The 16,697-nt window shown below is 38.0% G+C and overlaps 1 protein-coding gene across 1 annotated transcript in view; it reads left to right on the top strand.

Annotated features, from left to right (window-relative positions):
- The window catches only part of cacna1g (calcium voltage-gated channel subunit alpha1 G), a 129,790-nt gene that overhangs the window by 84,506 nt on the left and 28,587 nt on the right, over positions 1–16,697 (top strand). Inside the window, exons 20-26 of the mRNA XM_088439178.1 lie at positions 1,882–1,950; positions 3,586–3,770; positions 9,027–9,153; positions 10,396–10,521; positions 10,607–10,696; positions 10,776–10,968; positions 12,791–12,841. Coding sequence (XP_088295304.1) covers positions 1,882–1,950; positions 3,586–3,770; positions 9,027–9,153; positions 10,396–10,521; positions 10,607–10,696; positions 10,776–10,968; positions 12,791–12,841 — 841 coding nt within the window. The remainder of the gene's footprint in view (positions 1–1,881; positions 1,951–3,585; positions 3,771–9,026; positions 9,154–10,395; positions 10,522–10,606; positions 10,697–10,775; positions 10,969–12,790; positions 12,842–16,697) is intronic.

Genomic DNA, 16,697 nt, shown 5'->3' with positions numbered 1-16,697 from the left:
CATTTTTACCTGAGATGATTGAAGTAATTGGGATCAGCAACTTTATTCACGTATTGGGGATCAGCAAATCTCCATTCTAGTTCCAGATTCCGAGATATTTTATAACTTACCAGAGTGGAGCATTTGCAACAGATTACCTTCAGGAAGTGAGTTATGGGGCATCGTAACTCTGCACATAAGTCATAGCTTTCAAAACCAGGTCAAGCTAAAATGAACACTTCATCATGATAGACTATTGCCGTGGAGTACTGGAGTGCAACCAACAGTCGGAGAGAAATTTCTTGTATGTATTAACACACCTCTTTTCCCCTGAGGCTTATCATGTTAAGAGGGGTTTGTGTGTTCCTTGATCGTGGGAGCTAACTTGTCTGGAGTCGAAATGAGGAACCAAACAAAATATTGGTCAAAGACCCCAATGCAGACTCGACAAAAGTCATCCTTGAGCCTCCAGTGTCTTCTCTGTTACCTTGCCTATAGTTCTGCTCTGTCATCTCTCAAATCTGCCGCAGCCAAACACTGATACTAAAAAAAAAGAAAACTGGCTCAGACCCCAACTACTTCATTAACCTTCGTTCTATCTCAAGCTTTTCAGTTTGCTTCATAATCCTTGAAACAGTAGCAGCAGCACAAGTCCAGATCCATCTATTATAATAATGTAATATAACATTCTGTAATAGTATTATTATTTCATTTTCTCAAATTCAACAGCGTCAAAACCGAGCAGCTTCAAATCTGTCCTAACCCATCATCCTAGTTTCACCCCCGCCAATGACAACAACATCAATAGCATTATCCAGTCTGCCTGTCGTCATCTCTGCAATATCGTCCATCACTTAACTGTAAAAGTGCCGCCACCCTGGTCCACATTCTGGTTACATCCTGTTTGAGCTTCCTCTAACTTATCCATAAACTCCAGCTATCCCAAAAAGCTTCCACCTGCATTATCACTAATCATATAACAAACACTATTGTGCCAATGGCTATATTCAAAAGCAGTACTTTTATTTTGTGTAATTGCAGACACCCACTTACTGTGAGCAAATTTCGGTCATAGATTTCCGTCCATTCAGATTCGTTTGCTGCGGTAAAAGCACTGTATTTCCACCTCATGTTTTTATTTAGAACATCAAATTATATTCTAATACATCAAATTATATTCTAAATAAACCAAGACACTGAGTCTTGGTTTATTTAGAATATAATTAACACAAATAAATAAAATCCTCATTCTTACATGCTAGCAGTATTGTGCTGAATGGCTGCTGTCAAGCAAGGAATGTATGAATCATCTCGGCAAGCAAGAATTCCCAGTGAGGTCATGCCTAACATTCCCAGATTCTGAAGCAGAACTGCTGCGGTTCGTGTCTGTGTGTGTGTGTGAGATGCTGTCGAAGCATCTGCGATGGCCGGCGGAGGTCGTGAGAAAGGCAACCACCTACACACAACTTACAAACATTGAGATTCAGAGAAGTCGGCAAGGGTCACAGAGTCTTCCCAGATAGAAAGGAATTAGGCTAAATAAGCAGATCACGAAGGAATCTTTTTTGTGCTTACTTGTTTTCTCCAGTTAATGGTTTTGGAGCGCAGTAAAAAGTCTCCCATCTCTTCCCTTCCCACTCCACCATCATTTAGGCATGCTGCCCCCAGGCAAGAGGCAGTCTTGGGAGCACTATTCTAAACATAAATATATCTAAATTCTGCATTTTGCTTGGAGAGTTACGATTAGTGTAAGGGATCAAGTTTGTTTTTCGCTTCCGGATACAATTTGTTAGTGCCATATATTTCTTGTGAGATGTCTTTACAGTTTTCCCCCATTCATTAAATGTCTCTACCAATATAAAATCTTACATAAAGGATATGTAACTTTTTTTCTCCCCACAGGAAAGGATTTTCCTCACACTATCCAACTACATCTTCACAGCAATCTTTGTGACTGAGATGACCATAAAGGTAAATCTATCTATCTATCTATCTATCTATCTATCTATCTATCTATCTATCTATCTATCTATCTATCTATCTATCTATCTATCTATCTATCTATCTATCTATCTATCTATCTATCTATCTATCTATCTATCTATCTATCTATCTATCTATGAACTTTTCAATACTAGTTTGGAACAGGCTATGGTAGTATTACTGAAATATTGGAGCCAAGCCAAGATTTGTAACCAAGAAAAATATGCCCACAGTTGTAAAATAATGTGATAGCATTATTTTATCAATGGAGAAACCAGACAGGAACGACGCAAACTTTCATATAATTTTTACCATTCGACTATGGATGTGTTATACATACCCACAAAACATCAAAAGAAATAGGATAAAAGGGGAGATTGTGTGCTGAAATGGGACAAAGCCAATGAGAAGCAGGGTCAAACATCAATGTCACACTGACAATACATGCACACACTTTCACTTCTGTTTCATAATGGTAACATTGGATTGACTGCCTTGCCAGGATTCAAAGGGCTCAGCTTGCAGTAATTCATGTGGGTCATTCATTCATTGCCTGAATCTCTTTTTGGCCACTGTGTTATTAATTGGAACACATATATTAGGCCTGGACGCTCACTTACACATGCATACACACAGCTCTAGACTATTAGGTGATATCTGGATGTGTAATGGTAAAACATAATGGACAGAAGTCTTACCACAACATAAATGTGCAACCTACTTGAAGAGAATGTAAAATATAAAGCGGAGCAGTTATTGCCCGATAAACAAAGTACGCTCACCATCTGACCCCTGCATCACTGCATGTATTAATGTACTTATATTTTGAAATATATAGGTTGTCCTCAATTTGATTTATCTTACTTTTAAATCAACTTTCAATCAAAGCAAAGGCAGAAATAAAATATTGTTGAGGTTAAAGGTTGTTTATATAACGTTTTTCTCAGTCAAATATTCTGTTGAGTTCTTCTCAACTTTAAGTAGAAGGAAAGAAAGCAGCTCTTTGATGGATAACGATATACATTATTAATATACAAAATGTACATGGTATGCATTGATGAGCACCATTAGACTATGCCTTTCCTTCTTTCTTCTTGTACTCTCTCATCTCCCAATAGAATATATGGAATAAAAATAGTTTGGCCTGGTTTAAGTTAAGGGGGGAAAAGTCAGGCCAACACCATAATTATTTCCAGGAACGTAAATTGGATAATAGGCAGAATAAATAATGAGCAGGGCTTATTTAAGCGTTTATATTTCTTGCCAAGCTACAAGTAAACAGTTGTTCTAAAAATTCAATAAGGTCTGCATGTAGGATACTGAGCATCTGCATTTTGATTTAAAATAAAAGTCTCTTGGTACAGTTGCTGTCAAAAGTTGTAGTTCATACAAAGTGCGCTGGTTGAACAAGTTCTGGTGACCAGAATGTCACCCTAAGTCATCTGGGAAATGCTCCAGCTCGACTCTTATGAGCCTAATGACCCTAATGAGAACTAGCACTAAAGGAAAAGGATGGATAGATACAGAAATAGACATACAGTATGTTTATCATTTTTTTCCTTATTGACACATAGTGTGATATTCACGACATGTATAATCACTGTTTTCCCTTTCTGTGTTTAGATTGTGGCTTTGGGTTGGTGCTTCGGTGACAAAGCCTATCTGAGAAGCAGTTGGAACATTCTGGATGGGATGTTAGTGATGATCTCTGTTATCGACATCCTGGTCTCTTTTATTTCCAACTCGGGTACCAAGATACTGGGCATGCTCAGGGTGCTGAGGCTACTGCGTACTCTAAGGCCTCTTCGGTGAGTGGCTTTAAAAGTTCAATTTCACGTGACAAATAAAGACTTCTGGTCAATTTGTATCAAGATGAAGCATACAAAACTCATGTTAGACAGAACATTAAACACCTTAACAATGCTTTAGGATAGCTGCTAATGTTAGCCCCACCAGCACTATCCATTTTTAAAACATATGCCTCTAACCTAGCCACCTGATTTGGAATTTGAATATTAACATTGAAATTGTGAAATGCACTAACTGTTTTTGCCTACAGCATAAATAATGCATAACTATGCTGGGAAGCTAAGTTATAAGGGATTAAAATACAAATGAAATTTTGGTATTTTGTTTTTAACGGTTTACAATACAATGCAGATGAAATGATTTCTACTCTTTTAGGCTTCAGCCAACCTTTCACAGGATGTATAATGAGCATAATGAGCGACATTTAGAATGACAAATCCATATTTCCATGGTGGTGAGTGGAACATAAAAGTAATGCTATGGTAGTATAATGCATTACATTTCAAATATTGTACAGTAATAGTGTAATGTAACTAATTGCATTGAAATGACAGTAATAAGTAATAAATAAAGCATTACAATTTTGAAGTAACTTGCCCAACACTGCAAACAAGTGCATATAATTTTCATGATTATCTAAAATTTGTGTTGGGTGCTTGAGAAGAAACAAAAAAGATTTTAAAATTAGAACCGCTGCAAGTGTTTCACTTAGGCCCTTTGAAAATACTGTATCACCTTTTTTCAAAGGTTGCAGAAGTCTCTCTAAGACATGTGCCCTGCTTTATTTAATCCCCAGAGGGCAGTAAAACCAGCTGTATTACTGTCACGTTCACAAGGTTTTAGAGTCAGATTAAAAACTAGCTTTTACAAGAGAAAATTGCGCAACATTTAATTTGGAGGAAATTGTGGGGAGCAAAGGGCAACCGTGGCTCTCAGTAGAAGCCGATCTGTCAATTTCGAGGAAAAGGCAAAACGGCAGCGTGTAAAATAGGATTAGACAGACTGTGTGAGGGCGGGTAGAGGGAGACGGAACGACAAACAGGAAAGGAGAGAAAATGAATGAAAAGGAAAAAAAAATCAGTAGATTAACACTGAGCTTGATTTAAGTGGCAGGGAATATACAGACCACAGTATATCCTACTGTATTTATCAATAGTCTATTCACTTAAGGTAGTCTTATGACAATGATAAGCTTTTTGCCTAGCATGGCATATTTACTCTGCATCACTTTTTTTTTTTTAATTGGCAGTGAGTTGGATTGTTGTAGCAAGCATATTGAGTCAAAGGCTCTTGGTTCAGATATTTCTGTTTGGATTTTCCATATTTTCTCTTTGGCACTCATGCACTCTTAGTTGCTAATATCCGTTAATGTGTATTATTCTTTTTCTCTATGGCTGCTTTGACAGTCAGCTTTTGCAGTCAATCATTGTTTTAACACACAGATATTGGCAGTATTCAGGTTTTTAAGTGTCATGTGAACAGCCACAACACGAATAAGCTCATATTCGGGTTTTTAAAATCCCCCATAAAACCTCTGGAAAGCAAACCCTCTTGACAATATTGTGCAATGCTGACATAAATCCTGCCTGATTTATCCAGTTGTGTCCCCTTGTCTACCCATTATTCACTTTGTATACCCTTACCAGAACATCATATAGACTAATTCTGTCCGGTCTCTCTTCTCGCGCTTCTGTCCAGACAGACGTTGTACGACAATCGACTAGGTATAAGAGGATACGAGATTCTGACAGTATATAATGTCCTGGTATTTAAATTAGTGCTCTAAATCATACCATTGTATTTATTTATTTTTTGCTAAATAGAAATTTTTCCACATTAATAAAAAAATAATTCTTAAACTAAATATATAATACAGCATTTTTTACAATAACAAACATTTAATAAACATGTATATCAAATCAAAATGAGCTTTAAGTGAGCTAAATGGGTTTTGATCAATAATCAACATATACATGAATTATTTCTGATTGAACACACAAATTTAAATTGAAAAATGGATGCTTAGTAAAAAATAAGTATAAATCTACAGCACAACAATATTTAAGAAAAATACTTATTTGCAATAAACTATTATCACTCCATCTACCAACTTTGTATCAATCAAAAGCACAATGTGGACTCTGTCATTTCATGTTGGTGAGAGTTGGATTGGTATATTTAGGGCATTAGGTCCACTTGTTGGCTATATTTTGTCGGTACTCCTATGAGCACTTAGCTAGCCGGGAAGTTATTGTGCTGTTGTTAGCAAGTTGTTGTTGTTGTAATTAAAGCATTGTGTTATTTTACTTCTGCTCATGAAGTTTGTTTCAATTCCGTAATCCTTGCTTGACTAGGACATCATTGAAAAAGGATTTTAAAATCTTAAGGGCTCTTTCCTCAATTAATAAAGGTCTAATGATAATAATAATGCATAATAGCACCTTGCTAATTTAATATCAGCTTGTCTGCTGTTAAGTTGAGACTGTCCTTCACTTTCTGGGCATTTAAATTCAATATAATATTGTCTGCATTGACCCTTCAAGCACTACAGTGCTGAGGCTCTCGCACTGGGCAGGAAATCCTGATATGATGATCTGAACCAGGATCAACCAACAGTCATTTATGTACAGAAGGCCTGCAAATAAAACTTGTGATTAAGGGGGAATTTAAACAATGTTCTAAGTTACTTAACATTGACATGTTTTAAAATGTAAATCAGCTTGCAGATTATGATTCTTCTCCACTGAATGCGTGTGTAGTCAAAATGCTTAAAATTATACCATTTCTTGTGTGTTGTAGAGTGGGGCATGAAACCAGGAAGAACCTATTAAACCTTGAGGCTGTGACCAAATGTGCTTCTCTTAGTAAATAATGCATGATTTTTAATAACTACCGGCTTGTAAAGCAGGTGAAGATCTCAGAGGATGTAAAATCTGGATACTAATCCAAAATACAGTACTCTCCTAAAATGGTTTGGCCATGCTTCAATACTACAGAGGGCACATGCGTCTTTTTATGTGTTATTCTCTGCTGTTGACAGTATGACGCAACTGCTGTGTTGAAGTTAACACACACAGACTCGTTTAATCAGCCACCAGCCTACAAGTAAGGGATGAATTGCTGGCCTTCACGGAAGAGGCAAGATATTAAAACCATGTCACAAAATTGGGCCGAGATGTCACGTTACGTTACTTACATTGGAAAGAAAACCCATCTTAACTGCGCTATTCATCATTTTTTTTTTACTCAGTTGTCACCAGACAGATTGATCCAAGGATGTATACAGTGTTGTGGATGTTAGGTGCTGACCAACATTTGGTTTGGAGAATATTCCCACCTATTTGAAACCCCTGTCGGTTCAGCCTTTGAGCTCATCCGTCACTTCACTGATGATGTAATTAGCCTTAGGTTTTCAGTGAGTAGTTAATGTGTTTGCTGGCTTGTGTTCTGAGCTGCAATGACTCCTAGCTGACAGAGTTGACTGCCACCAGTTAACTCACCGCATGATTAACCTTTTTTTTTCAATGCACACACATTACATGATTATATTGTGTGTGCGTGTGTGTTTGTGTGACAAGAATTTGTTATTCCTCATTTAGTAAAATGCACAACTTTGACTGCTGAGGAGTGATTGGTGTGACAGTAGCAATGTGAAATTAATCAATAGAATACACAAAGGGGAAAGTTGCAGAAGGGTAAAAGTAAGAAACTAGCAGCTGCTTCATTTTTTATTCTCTGTATACCCGCTCACCGTCGCTCCTCTCCTCCCGCTCTTGCTTCTGTCTTCCTGAGTCGCTTAATTACATCCAGTGTTTACACTGTGGGAGCAAGCTTGCCACTTATTGCCCTACTTGTTGTTCTCATTTTTCGGTGTGAGGGATGTGCTGCTGGAGGAGAGGATATAGTGTATGCAGGAAATGCTGAAAAAAAAAGTGTCTTTCTTGCTTTTTTTAGACAGCTCAAAAAACAAGAGTGCATGAGAGACGAAATAATTTCTACACCTTTACCATATTGAATGTTTATCTGTAGTGTAGAAAAACTCCAGTTTTCCCTCATGGCAGGCAATCAGCTTTGGGAATGGACTGGAACATCACAAGTAGCGTCTTCTTTTACATTGATAAAAACGCATGTTTTTAAAATTGCTTTTAATGTTTAGTTTAGATGTTTTTTTTATGTTTACTGTGTACTTCATTTTGTTGTCGATGTCCTCTCATGTAAAGTGACTTTGAGTATCTTAAAAAGTGCCTATCCAAATAAATGTATTATTTTTATTATTTTTCATTATTTCTTTTTTTTTCAAGTGGTGATTGTTATATACTGTATAACAAAGGGGCAGCCCAGTGTTGCAGTGGTTAGCATGTCTGCCCCACACATTCAAGGCCGTTTTAGTTTTTGTTTTAATTCATTGATGAAGCAACCACAGTAAAGTAAGTATTGTATGTTTAGTTTACAGTATTGTACACTACAATGACTAGATGAACCATTTGTCGTAATTAAGTAAAATCAAAATATCAGATTAGAGTTTACCCCACCGACTACCTGGAGAAAGTTTGGCTTCAGTATTCTAGTACCCCTCATGAGATAAGCATCTTGTATTTTTACAAATAGCCAAATATACCAAATCCATACCAAATAGCTACTGATGAATACATAGCTATATTGGGTCACATATAGGAATGGGATCACAGCTACATGCTATATACTGTACAGTACAGTATGCTAGCATGTACTGTAGCTATGAACACAGTGAGCGCTATATGTTGGAAGCAGATAAGCAGTACTGCAATCTCGTCTTCCAAAAGAATTCAAAGAGAGCCAGTCGAGTGCAAAATGATGAGGTTCAACTATCAGCTCGCTATTCTCTGATCAGTGCAATCGATCAGTGGCCTTGGTCAGCCCTGACTCCTTATTATCCCATGTCCTCTCTTAATGTGCTATTGATTCTGCTTTCACTCACTTGTCCACTCAGGGGAAAACATGCAACAAGAACAAAGACTGTGCGGAAAGAGCTGTGCAACCTTTTTTTTTTTTTTTTTGCAGTGTATCATTTTTTTTGTTCTTCATACCTCTGTTTTGTTTCCATGTGATTTATTGAGTGTCATCGATGGGATGCATTGTGTGTGAAAATCCTGTTATGTGTGGACTTCTAAGAATGAGGCACATGCTTGAGATAGTAGTGATGAGAGAGAACAAGGGGTGACGGTTTTTCAGCACAATTTATAACGTTCGGTTATTCTGTATGTTTTATATTCTAGTGTAATCAGCAGAGCACCAGGGCTCAAGCTGGTCGTTGAGACCCTGATGTCTTCATTGAAGCCCATTGGTAACATTGTGGTCATATGCTGTGCCTTCTTCATAATCTTTGGCATACTTGGTGTACAGGTAAGCGGTACAATGGAAAATAAAATGTATTACACACAGGAACATTTTGTTTGAAAAATGATTGACAGAATTAATGGCTGATTTATACCTCTTTTAAATCCCGCCAACCCGCTATGAAGGAGTATAGGCCACTCTAAAGAGAGATGGTAATGTTACTCAAAAATGTTACGCAAAAAGAAAAATACAGTTTTATGAGAACAAATTTTAACGAGTGAATATAAAAATGTCCCTCATAAAGAACAACAGTATGAGACCAGTGGCTGATTTTGCTTTCTTAGAGACCTGTTATGACGTAAAGCAATGTTCTCTAATAAAATGAATGGAAAACCAGCCCAGAAACAAGTCGCCTTCGTGCGCAGCCGGCACAAACACCTGGCAAGGTGCAAACAGTGGCATTTCCAAGGCTTACCAATAAGCATAATCACTTGCTCTTTTCCCTACCATATCAGCTGTAGCGAGAACTGTTTAAAAATGATGAATGTTTTTACGTGAAAAAGAAATTTCAATTGACTTTATTTTTCTTTGCCAACGAGGGTGGTTGAAGTGCAACATTTCCAAGGAGCAAGTACTGTATATGTTTAGGTCAGTGTGGTGGTAGTAAATTGTAACATGTTAAAATGTATCGCTTCCACAACACAATTACTCTCCACCTTCAATAACTTGTTTTCTTTTCCTCATCATAACTCATTCACTATGGCAGTTATGTAAGTTTACCTTGTCAATAGTGAACTGGTCAAGGGTAAATCTGTAAGAACGATCCGAATGCCCTTGGCGTTTTCCAGTCACCAATCTATCTACCATGCAATGACATGTTTATACTGCAGAGATCCTCTTTATATGGGAAGACAAGTTTAATAACCCAACAGTCCTAGTTGCCCATGATTGGATGCTGGTGCTCATTAAAAGGCTTCAGGATAATCTGAAACGATGACCCTGACCTTCGTAAAAATGTTGAGAATCATTGGTTGACCTCGATCTAATTGCACATGTGACATACACATAGCGTATTCCATGGTTTTATTGTGCTGAACTTGATGTATTGTTAGTTCAGGTGAAGTCCAAGAAGCCAATGTAATGTAATGTGTTCCTGGTCATTGTCTATCGATCTACACACTCTAGATTCTAGAGTATCTAGCTAATCTGTTTTTTGTATCTTTCTGTTGGATTACGCCAAACTTGTCACGGTGAGCAATAATGTACTGATTTTCTAGATGACCTTGTAAGTATTTGTGTTCTTGCCAGCTCTTTAAGGGGAAGTTCTTCGTTTGTCAAGGAGAGGATGTAAGAAACATCACAAATAGATCAGACTGTTTACAAGCCAGCTACAAATGGGTCAGACACAAGTATAACTTCGACAACCTGGGCCAGGTCAGGATTCCCAGATTGGAATGGTTTTTGTTTTTTAACCATTAAACACCATCTGTGCATCAATTTCTAATGTTCTCGTTATCAGGCCCTGATGTCTCTATTTGTTCTGGCATCAAAAGACGGCTGGGTGGATATTATGTATGATGGACTAGATGCTGTAGGAGTAGACCAACAGGTATCGATTAATCCACATAAGCATTTGGTGTACAGTAGTATGCGTATGAAAACCTTTGTATGAATCATGTGTGTTTCAGCCAGTGATGAACTACAATCCATGGATGCTGCTGTACTTCATCTCCTTCCTTCTGATCGTGGCCTTCTTTGTACTCAACATGTTTGTGGGCGTGGTGGTGGAGAACTTCCACAAGTGTCGACGGCACCAGGAGGCTGAGGAGGCCAAGCGCAGAGAGGAGAAGAGACTGAAACGCATGGAGAAAAAGAGACGGAGTAAGGAGAAGGAGCTGGCTGGTCGGTAGTCTTTCCACATCTTTCTGAGTCCTGCTTGGTTTGAGCCTGAGCCTTTTTTTTCTGTTTGCTTTTTGGTTTGGCCGAATTTCAGTGACCGCACTTGGTGATCTAGCACCAAAAGTAGTGCTTTTTTTTTTTTGTGGTAGCGCCCTCTTCCTTCCCCCCGAAAGCCCTCCCGTGTCTCGACCTGTAGCTATTTTTCTCGCAGTCTGCTGGTCACTTACTCTGACACTGCAAACACCCTAATAGACTCTGTTTTTTCTTCAACTCCAACATCAAACTGATGATGAAATTGGGCTTTAAAGAAAGCTACCCTGAAAGAGTCAGTTTGCAGAGTGAGGAAATCTGACAGCCAATTCTTGACCCCATCCTGCCTTAGCTTGCTTGTCTTCTGGAGACATCATGCTTGGGTTGGCCCCCTTGGAGCATGGCCGTTGAGTTCTTACAGATGGGGCTTGCATGGTGGTTTACAGAGCTAGAGGGAGGGGGAGTTGTTGGTCATTTATTGACCTGATTTAAAACGAGATGACCCCCCTCCCTTCCCCTCTTCTTGCATGTTGTTTTAGTACAGCCGCTGGGGCAGGGATCGACCAAAGCTTGAAAGATGTGCTCTTAGATCACTGGAAGACATTTAGGAGTTAAATCACTGACTGCCCCCCTCCCCTTCGGCTGTATAGGAGTTGATGACAAATTGCTTGAGTGGTATAGTGTAATTCCACTGCCTCTTAAACCTAAAACGCATGCTAGCAACTGCTAGCATTGAAAAGTGCCCTTTAAAATAATGAAACACTTCCAGAGGCGCTTGTTGGATACATATCCACAAGGAGCAGTGGAGTCTGGTGAGCTAAAGTCGAAGAAGTATTTCCTTACTGTGCGTATGAAACTTTGATTTCATGGTATTTTGGCTTCAATCGATCTTCCTTGAGAAATACAGATAGTTTGAAATTAATGATCCCTGGGGGAAACACTCAAACTTTACAAATTCAGTCATAAGGGACCCATACCCTTAACAACTACACGAAACTTTTTTGTACTTCATCCCTCTTGAAATTATGGCAAATTTTCCCTTTTAGGGATTTTTTTATTTTAATGGACACTTACTTAGCTGTCAGGTTAGGATCAAATACTGTTCAAATAGGAGATTTTAGCAAAGGCAGCAAAGGAAGATGAAGATATTTGTTGGTAGAATGGTCAAATCTATGGTCAAATGGTTAGAACAACGGGCATAGATGTCTTTCACAGTTGTTTCTTGTGGACAGTAATAAATGATGAGGTGAGGACACAAAGGCGATTTATATACAGTATCTTTACTTTCCACAATTGGTGACCCTGACATGATTGGGCCAAACATCTGGAAAAGATTTCAATGGGGTTCTGGTGTGGCATTGTACAAGCCACGTTGGCACTGTCGGTTGTGCTGGAGAGATGTTTTCACCAGGACTTTCTTACTTTTTTAACTAGAAGTATGTCACCACCCTCCCCGTACTTAAGTAAGTTATAGGTGTCTGGCGAATTTCTGTCCCTTGTTGGTCACCACATTCTTGTATATTTTTGTTTGTTTGTTTGTTGTTCTGTTAAAACAAAACAAAAAACCTAATAATTACCGCTAATCCAAAGAACTGGACTCAGAATCACTGGAAAGATAAAATACAGGAACATAAACCAGCTTAATCTTTCACTGCTTCCTTCTGGTTTTACTCCATCCCTCTTTCCCTCTTTCTCTCTCTGCCTCTCTTCCATCTTTCCTTCTTTTCTTGCTTCCTTCTCCCACTTCCTTACTAACATAGTCTCATTCCTCTAGATTTAATGGTTCCAGGGGTGAGTTGGGCCCTCTCTGAAGGCACATTAAAAGGTACCCTGTTCCCAGCATGTTCTGTTTTGTCCCTTAACTCCTCACACTGCCACCGACCATGACCACCCACCATGGTGGCAAGGGTTCTAAGTTCAGTAATCATGGGAGGTAGGGTCCCATAACGTGTTCCCACCCTCCTGCCTCTCTCCCATCAGCCCTCAGTCCACTGGACATACTGTTTGCTGTTTTTTTTTTTTTTTTCTGTTATGACTTTGTCTTCCACAGCTCTCTTACACTGTCTGCGAACCATCCACTTCCCACTGCACCACACTCCGCACCAGCCCCATGAAAAGAAGACAGCTGTGGTCTTTTGAAATTGATATAGAAGCAAAAATGTTGGAACTTGTACTGGAACCATTGAATCAAATACTTTTCAAAATGCAATATCATGTGTCACATGCTTTATAAATTAAGAAGTGTGATTTCTAGCTCCTACTTTCTAAGACAGCATCCACCAAAGTACCAACACAGTGATATTTTATTTTAGTAGATGCCAAAGCAATAAAGCATGTTGTTGATGCTGTCCACTGTTGCAAATACAGCCAGGAATTCAGTGACATAAGAAGATAACGGGTAAGCAAAATTCCCTTCATCCCCCCCCTTTGAAATGGTGGGAGAAAATTGATGTGACCATACTATATGCTCTTTGCCATTAGCTGTGTTCTAGTTGTATCTTAGCAGTAGAAACATGTTTCTATCATCTGCTATGTGCTTGAGACCATAAGAACATTTACAAATTATTACACACTTTTCAAGATTCGCGAGTTTTATTGTCATATGTATAGTCTTAATATACTACACAATGACATTCTTATTCTGTTCACTTCCCGAGCAGCAGACTACATTCCATGAGCAAATAAATGAATAGCAATAAATAAATCGCAATAAGCAGCAAACAGAAACAATGGTGCAAATTATGTAGTGCAAAATATGTAGTATAAAATATTAGTCCAAAATATTATTTATGCATGCAGTCAGAGGCAGGTTAATGCATGAGGGATTTGTTAAAAATCTGGCTTACTTGTGGGTAGAGGTGTTTGCCAGCCTGGCAGTCCTGGCCCTCAGACTCCTGTAGCATCTACCTGATGGCAGTAGTTGGAAAAGATAGTTTTGTGGGTTGAATAGGTTAAAGGTGAATTTATGAAGATCATTAAGGCTACACGCAATATTACTTCAATATTCCAAAAAATCTATATTTTTTAAACCAAAAAATAAGTGAACATTTTTGTTAAAGGCCAAAAAAAAAAGACAATTGAAATGGTGAGAAACAGTCTAATGCAGTGTTTCTCAATTATATTTGCAAAGCCCCCCCAGGAGAAAAAAAAAAAATGTTTGCATCCTACACAAACCATAAATAAGATTATAATCTATAAAAATTTCATGAGTACACCTAAAACTGTATCCTTTTTAACAATGAAAAAAGGAAAAAACAATATTAACCAACTTTTAACAACTGTCAATACTTTTTTAACAGCATTTATACAGGTTAAAAGTTTGTCTAAGCTGAAAAAACAATTGCTTTAAAGTGCCTGAAAAAAACATGTCACACCTTATTTTGTCACAATTACCTTTCAAATGGCAAAAACACATCCTTTTCCCTGTGCCCCCCCAGCATCGCCCCGCACCTCCCCAGAAGCACTTGAGAAGCACTACTCTAGTCCAATCCATCTAAACAATTGAACACTAAATTGCTGTCAGTCTTTGCACATGTTTTCAGCACTTCAAACATATTTTATGTATTTAGAAACAATTAATTTAAATCGTTGGCTCTTTAATTTGGACACAAATTCATATTATAGTTGCCAAATGCACATTTTTTTTCTCCTTTTGGATTTACGAAAGCGCATCTTGATTTTATTTCAAGTAAATAATGTCTTGTGTTTAGAGATGTTAATATTTGTTGCCAGCAACCCAACATTATCTAGTTCGTTATGCATGAGAGTAATAGGCCTCTGACTGATTGGGGACCGCTTGAGAATGTAAAAATGAATTACATATGTATTTGTGCCCAAAATTCTCACACTGATATTGACATTGATACATTCATGGATACATGCATTCCATGTATAGCTGTACTTTTTCAATTTATTCTTTCTGTCTCCCCCAACCCCTCCTCTTTCTTTTTCTATATCTCTCGCTCGCTCTCTCGCTCTCTCTCTCGCTCTCTCTCTCTGTCTCTCTCTCTCTCTCTCTCTCTCTCTCTCTCTGTCACACACAAAAATGCAAACAATCAGAGTCTGATACACACACAGTTTCTAACTGAATCTGGGGCAGCGCTAACAGAGATGAATCTAACCGGAAGTTTCACATTGAATTTCTATCTGTTTTCTGTTCCTCCATGGGTGATATGTAATTAATAGCACTGGTCCTTTAGGGAGGGGCAGATATGGGTATTACAACAAGGAGGCAACACTCACGCCTGACGAATGTGCGAGAGTTAAAATATGGGCGATATACAGTAGAGGACAACCTCTGAAAGAATATCAAATCTGCAGGTGGTGTATTGTTGATGCCACAAGGTCTAAAGTGAACTTGTTCAAGAGTGTCCAACATGAATAGATCCAGCAAGAACTTAGCACCCCTGCTTGGCACGTTGCCATTTTGTGCAAGACTTTCCCTCTCTACTTTGAATACAAGAACCAGTTTCAGTATTCCGAAGAGACGCAGAAAGGTCGTACTTAGCCACATGATCTATTGATGCGATGTCTATTAAACTAGTTAATGAGGCTCATTGTCTTCTGGATACATTAATATATTTACTTCTCTCTTGGCATGAATGACTAATGAGCTTCATTCAGGAAACAGAGTGATTGCCTGCTGATGTGCCCTGAAAGGAAAATGTGAATGTAATGTCCATTAAAACATATTAATTTATTCCCAAAAGAAGTCATTTGTAACTCTTTAAAAGAACATTCAGTGTGATTTTGACAGTAAAATTGCACATTTGCAGCAGGGAACACAGAAATCATGATAAATGTTTTACATTGGCAACCTTCTCAATGAATATTTGATCAGCAGAAATGTCAACAAGAGAGTGCAGGGTGGCAGAAACCCGCAAGTAAAAGCAAATGTAGTGATGAAAGAGACAAAGTGTACTTTTAAAGTGACAACTGATCAGACCAGTATGGCCTATGTCTGTTCCTGTCGGGTTTAGTTTATCTTGAAGATATAAAAATGGAATATATGATTATATTTTCTTCATTGTACCTAAACAAACTACGTATGTGAATCCTTGTAAAAGACAACATAGTTAAGCATCACAAATACAACTGTATATCCACTTGTTTTATGTGTACACAAAATTATTCTATAATATATTCTACAGTATCTCAGTACTGTATAACCAGAAGTGAAATGTTTACGCTCCTATTGCATCAACTGTTAACATCCTGGGCATCTCAGCATGAGCATGTGTGCATGTGCAATTACTCCACAAAATTCGTTTTTTGAGTTGTTACAAAGAACAAAGAACGCCTATTAAAACATCCATGTGGTAATATTTCCTTTAAATTATTTTTTTAAACATACCCGTATGCAATAAATCTAAAATGATGAAAATTTGAACAAATTACACGTTACCTCCTACAACAAGTCCCACCAACCTCGTGAGTACAGCATTAATATTTCAATCAGCATAATAACATGCTATTGTCAATGCTACCCTGTGAAGATATTATTCATGAATACCTGCAAAGTCTTTAGAAAACTCAATTCACTTAAAACAGAATAGCAAAGAATAGAACAAATTTAATAGGTGCAAATGAGATCACCAATTGTTTTATCATAAACGACCCCTGGGGTGTCCACAGTTTTTTAGCATGCTAGCCACTTATAAAATCACCATTGAGCTAATGAT

The sequence above is a fragment of the Hippichthys cyanospilos genome, chromosome 17 (genome assembly GCF_059441005.1).
Source record: "Hippichthys cyanospilos isolate Australia breed blue-spotted pipefish chromosome 17, RoL_Hcya_1.0, whole genome shotgun sequence".
NCBI lineage: Eukaryota > Metazoa > Chordata > Actinopteri > Syngnathiformes > Syngnathidae > Hippichthys > Hippichthys cyanospilos.
This window is presented reverse-complemented; position numbering and strand designations above follow the sequence as displayed.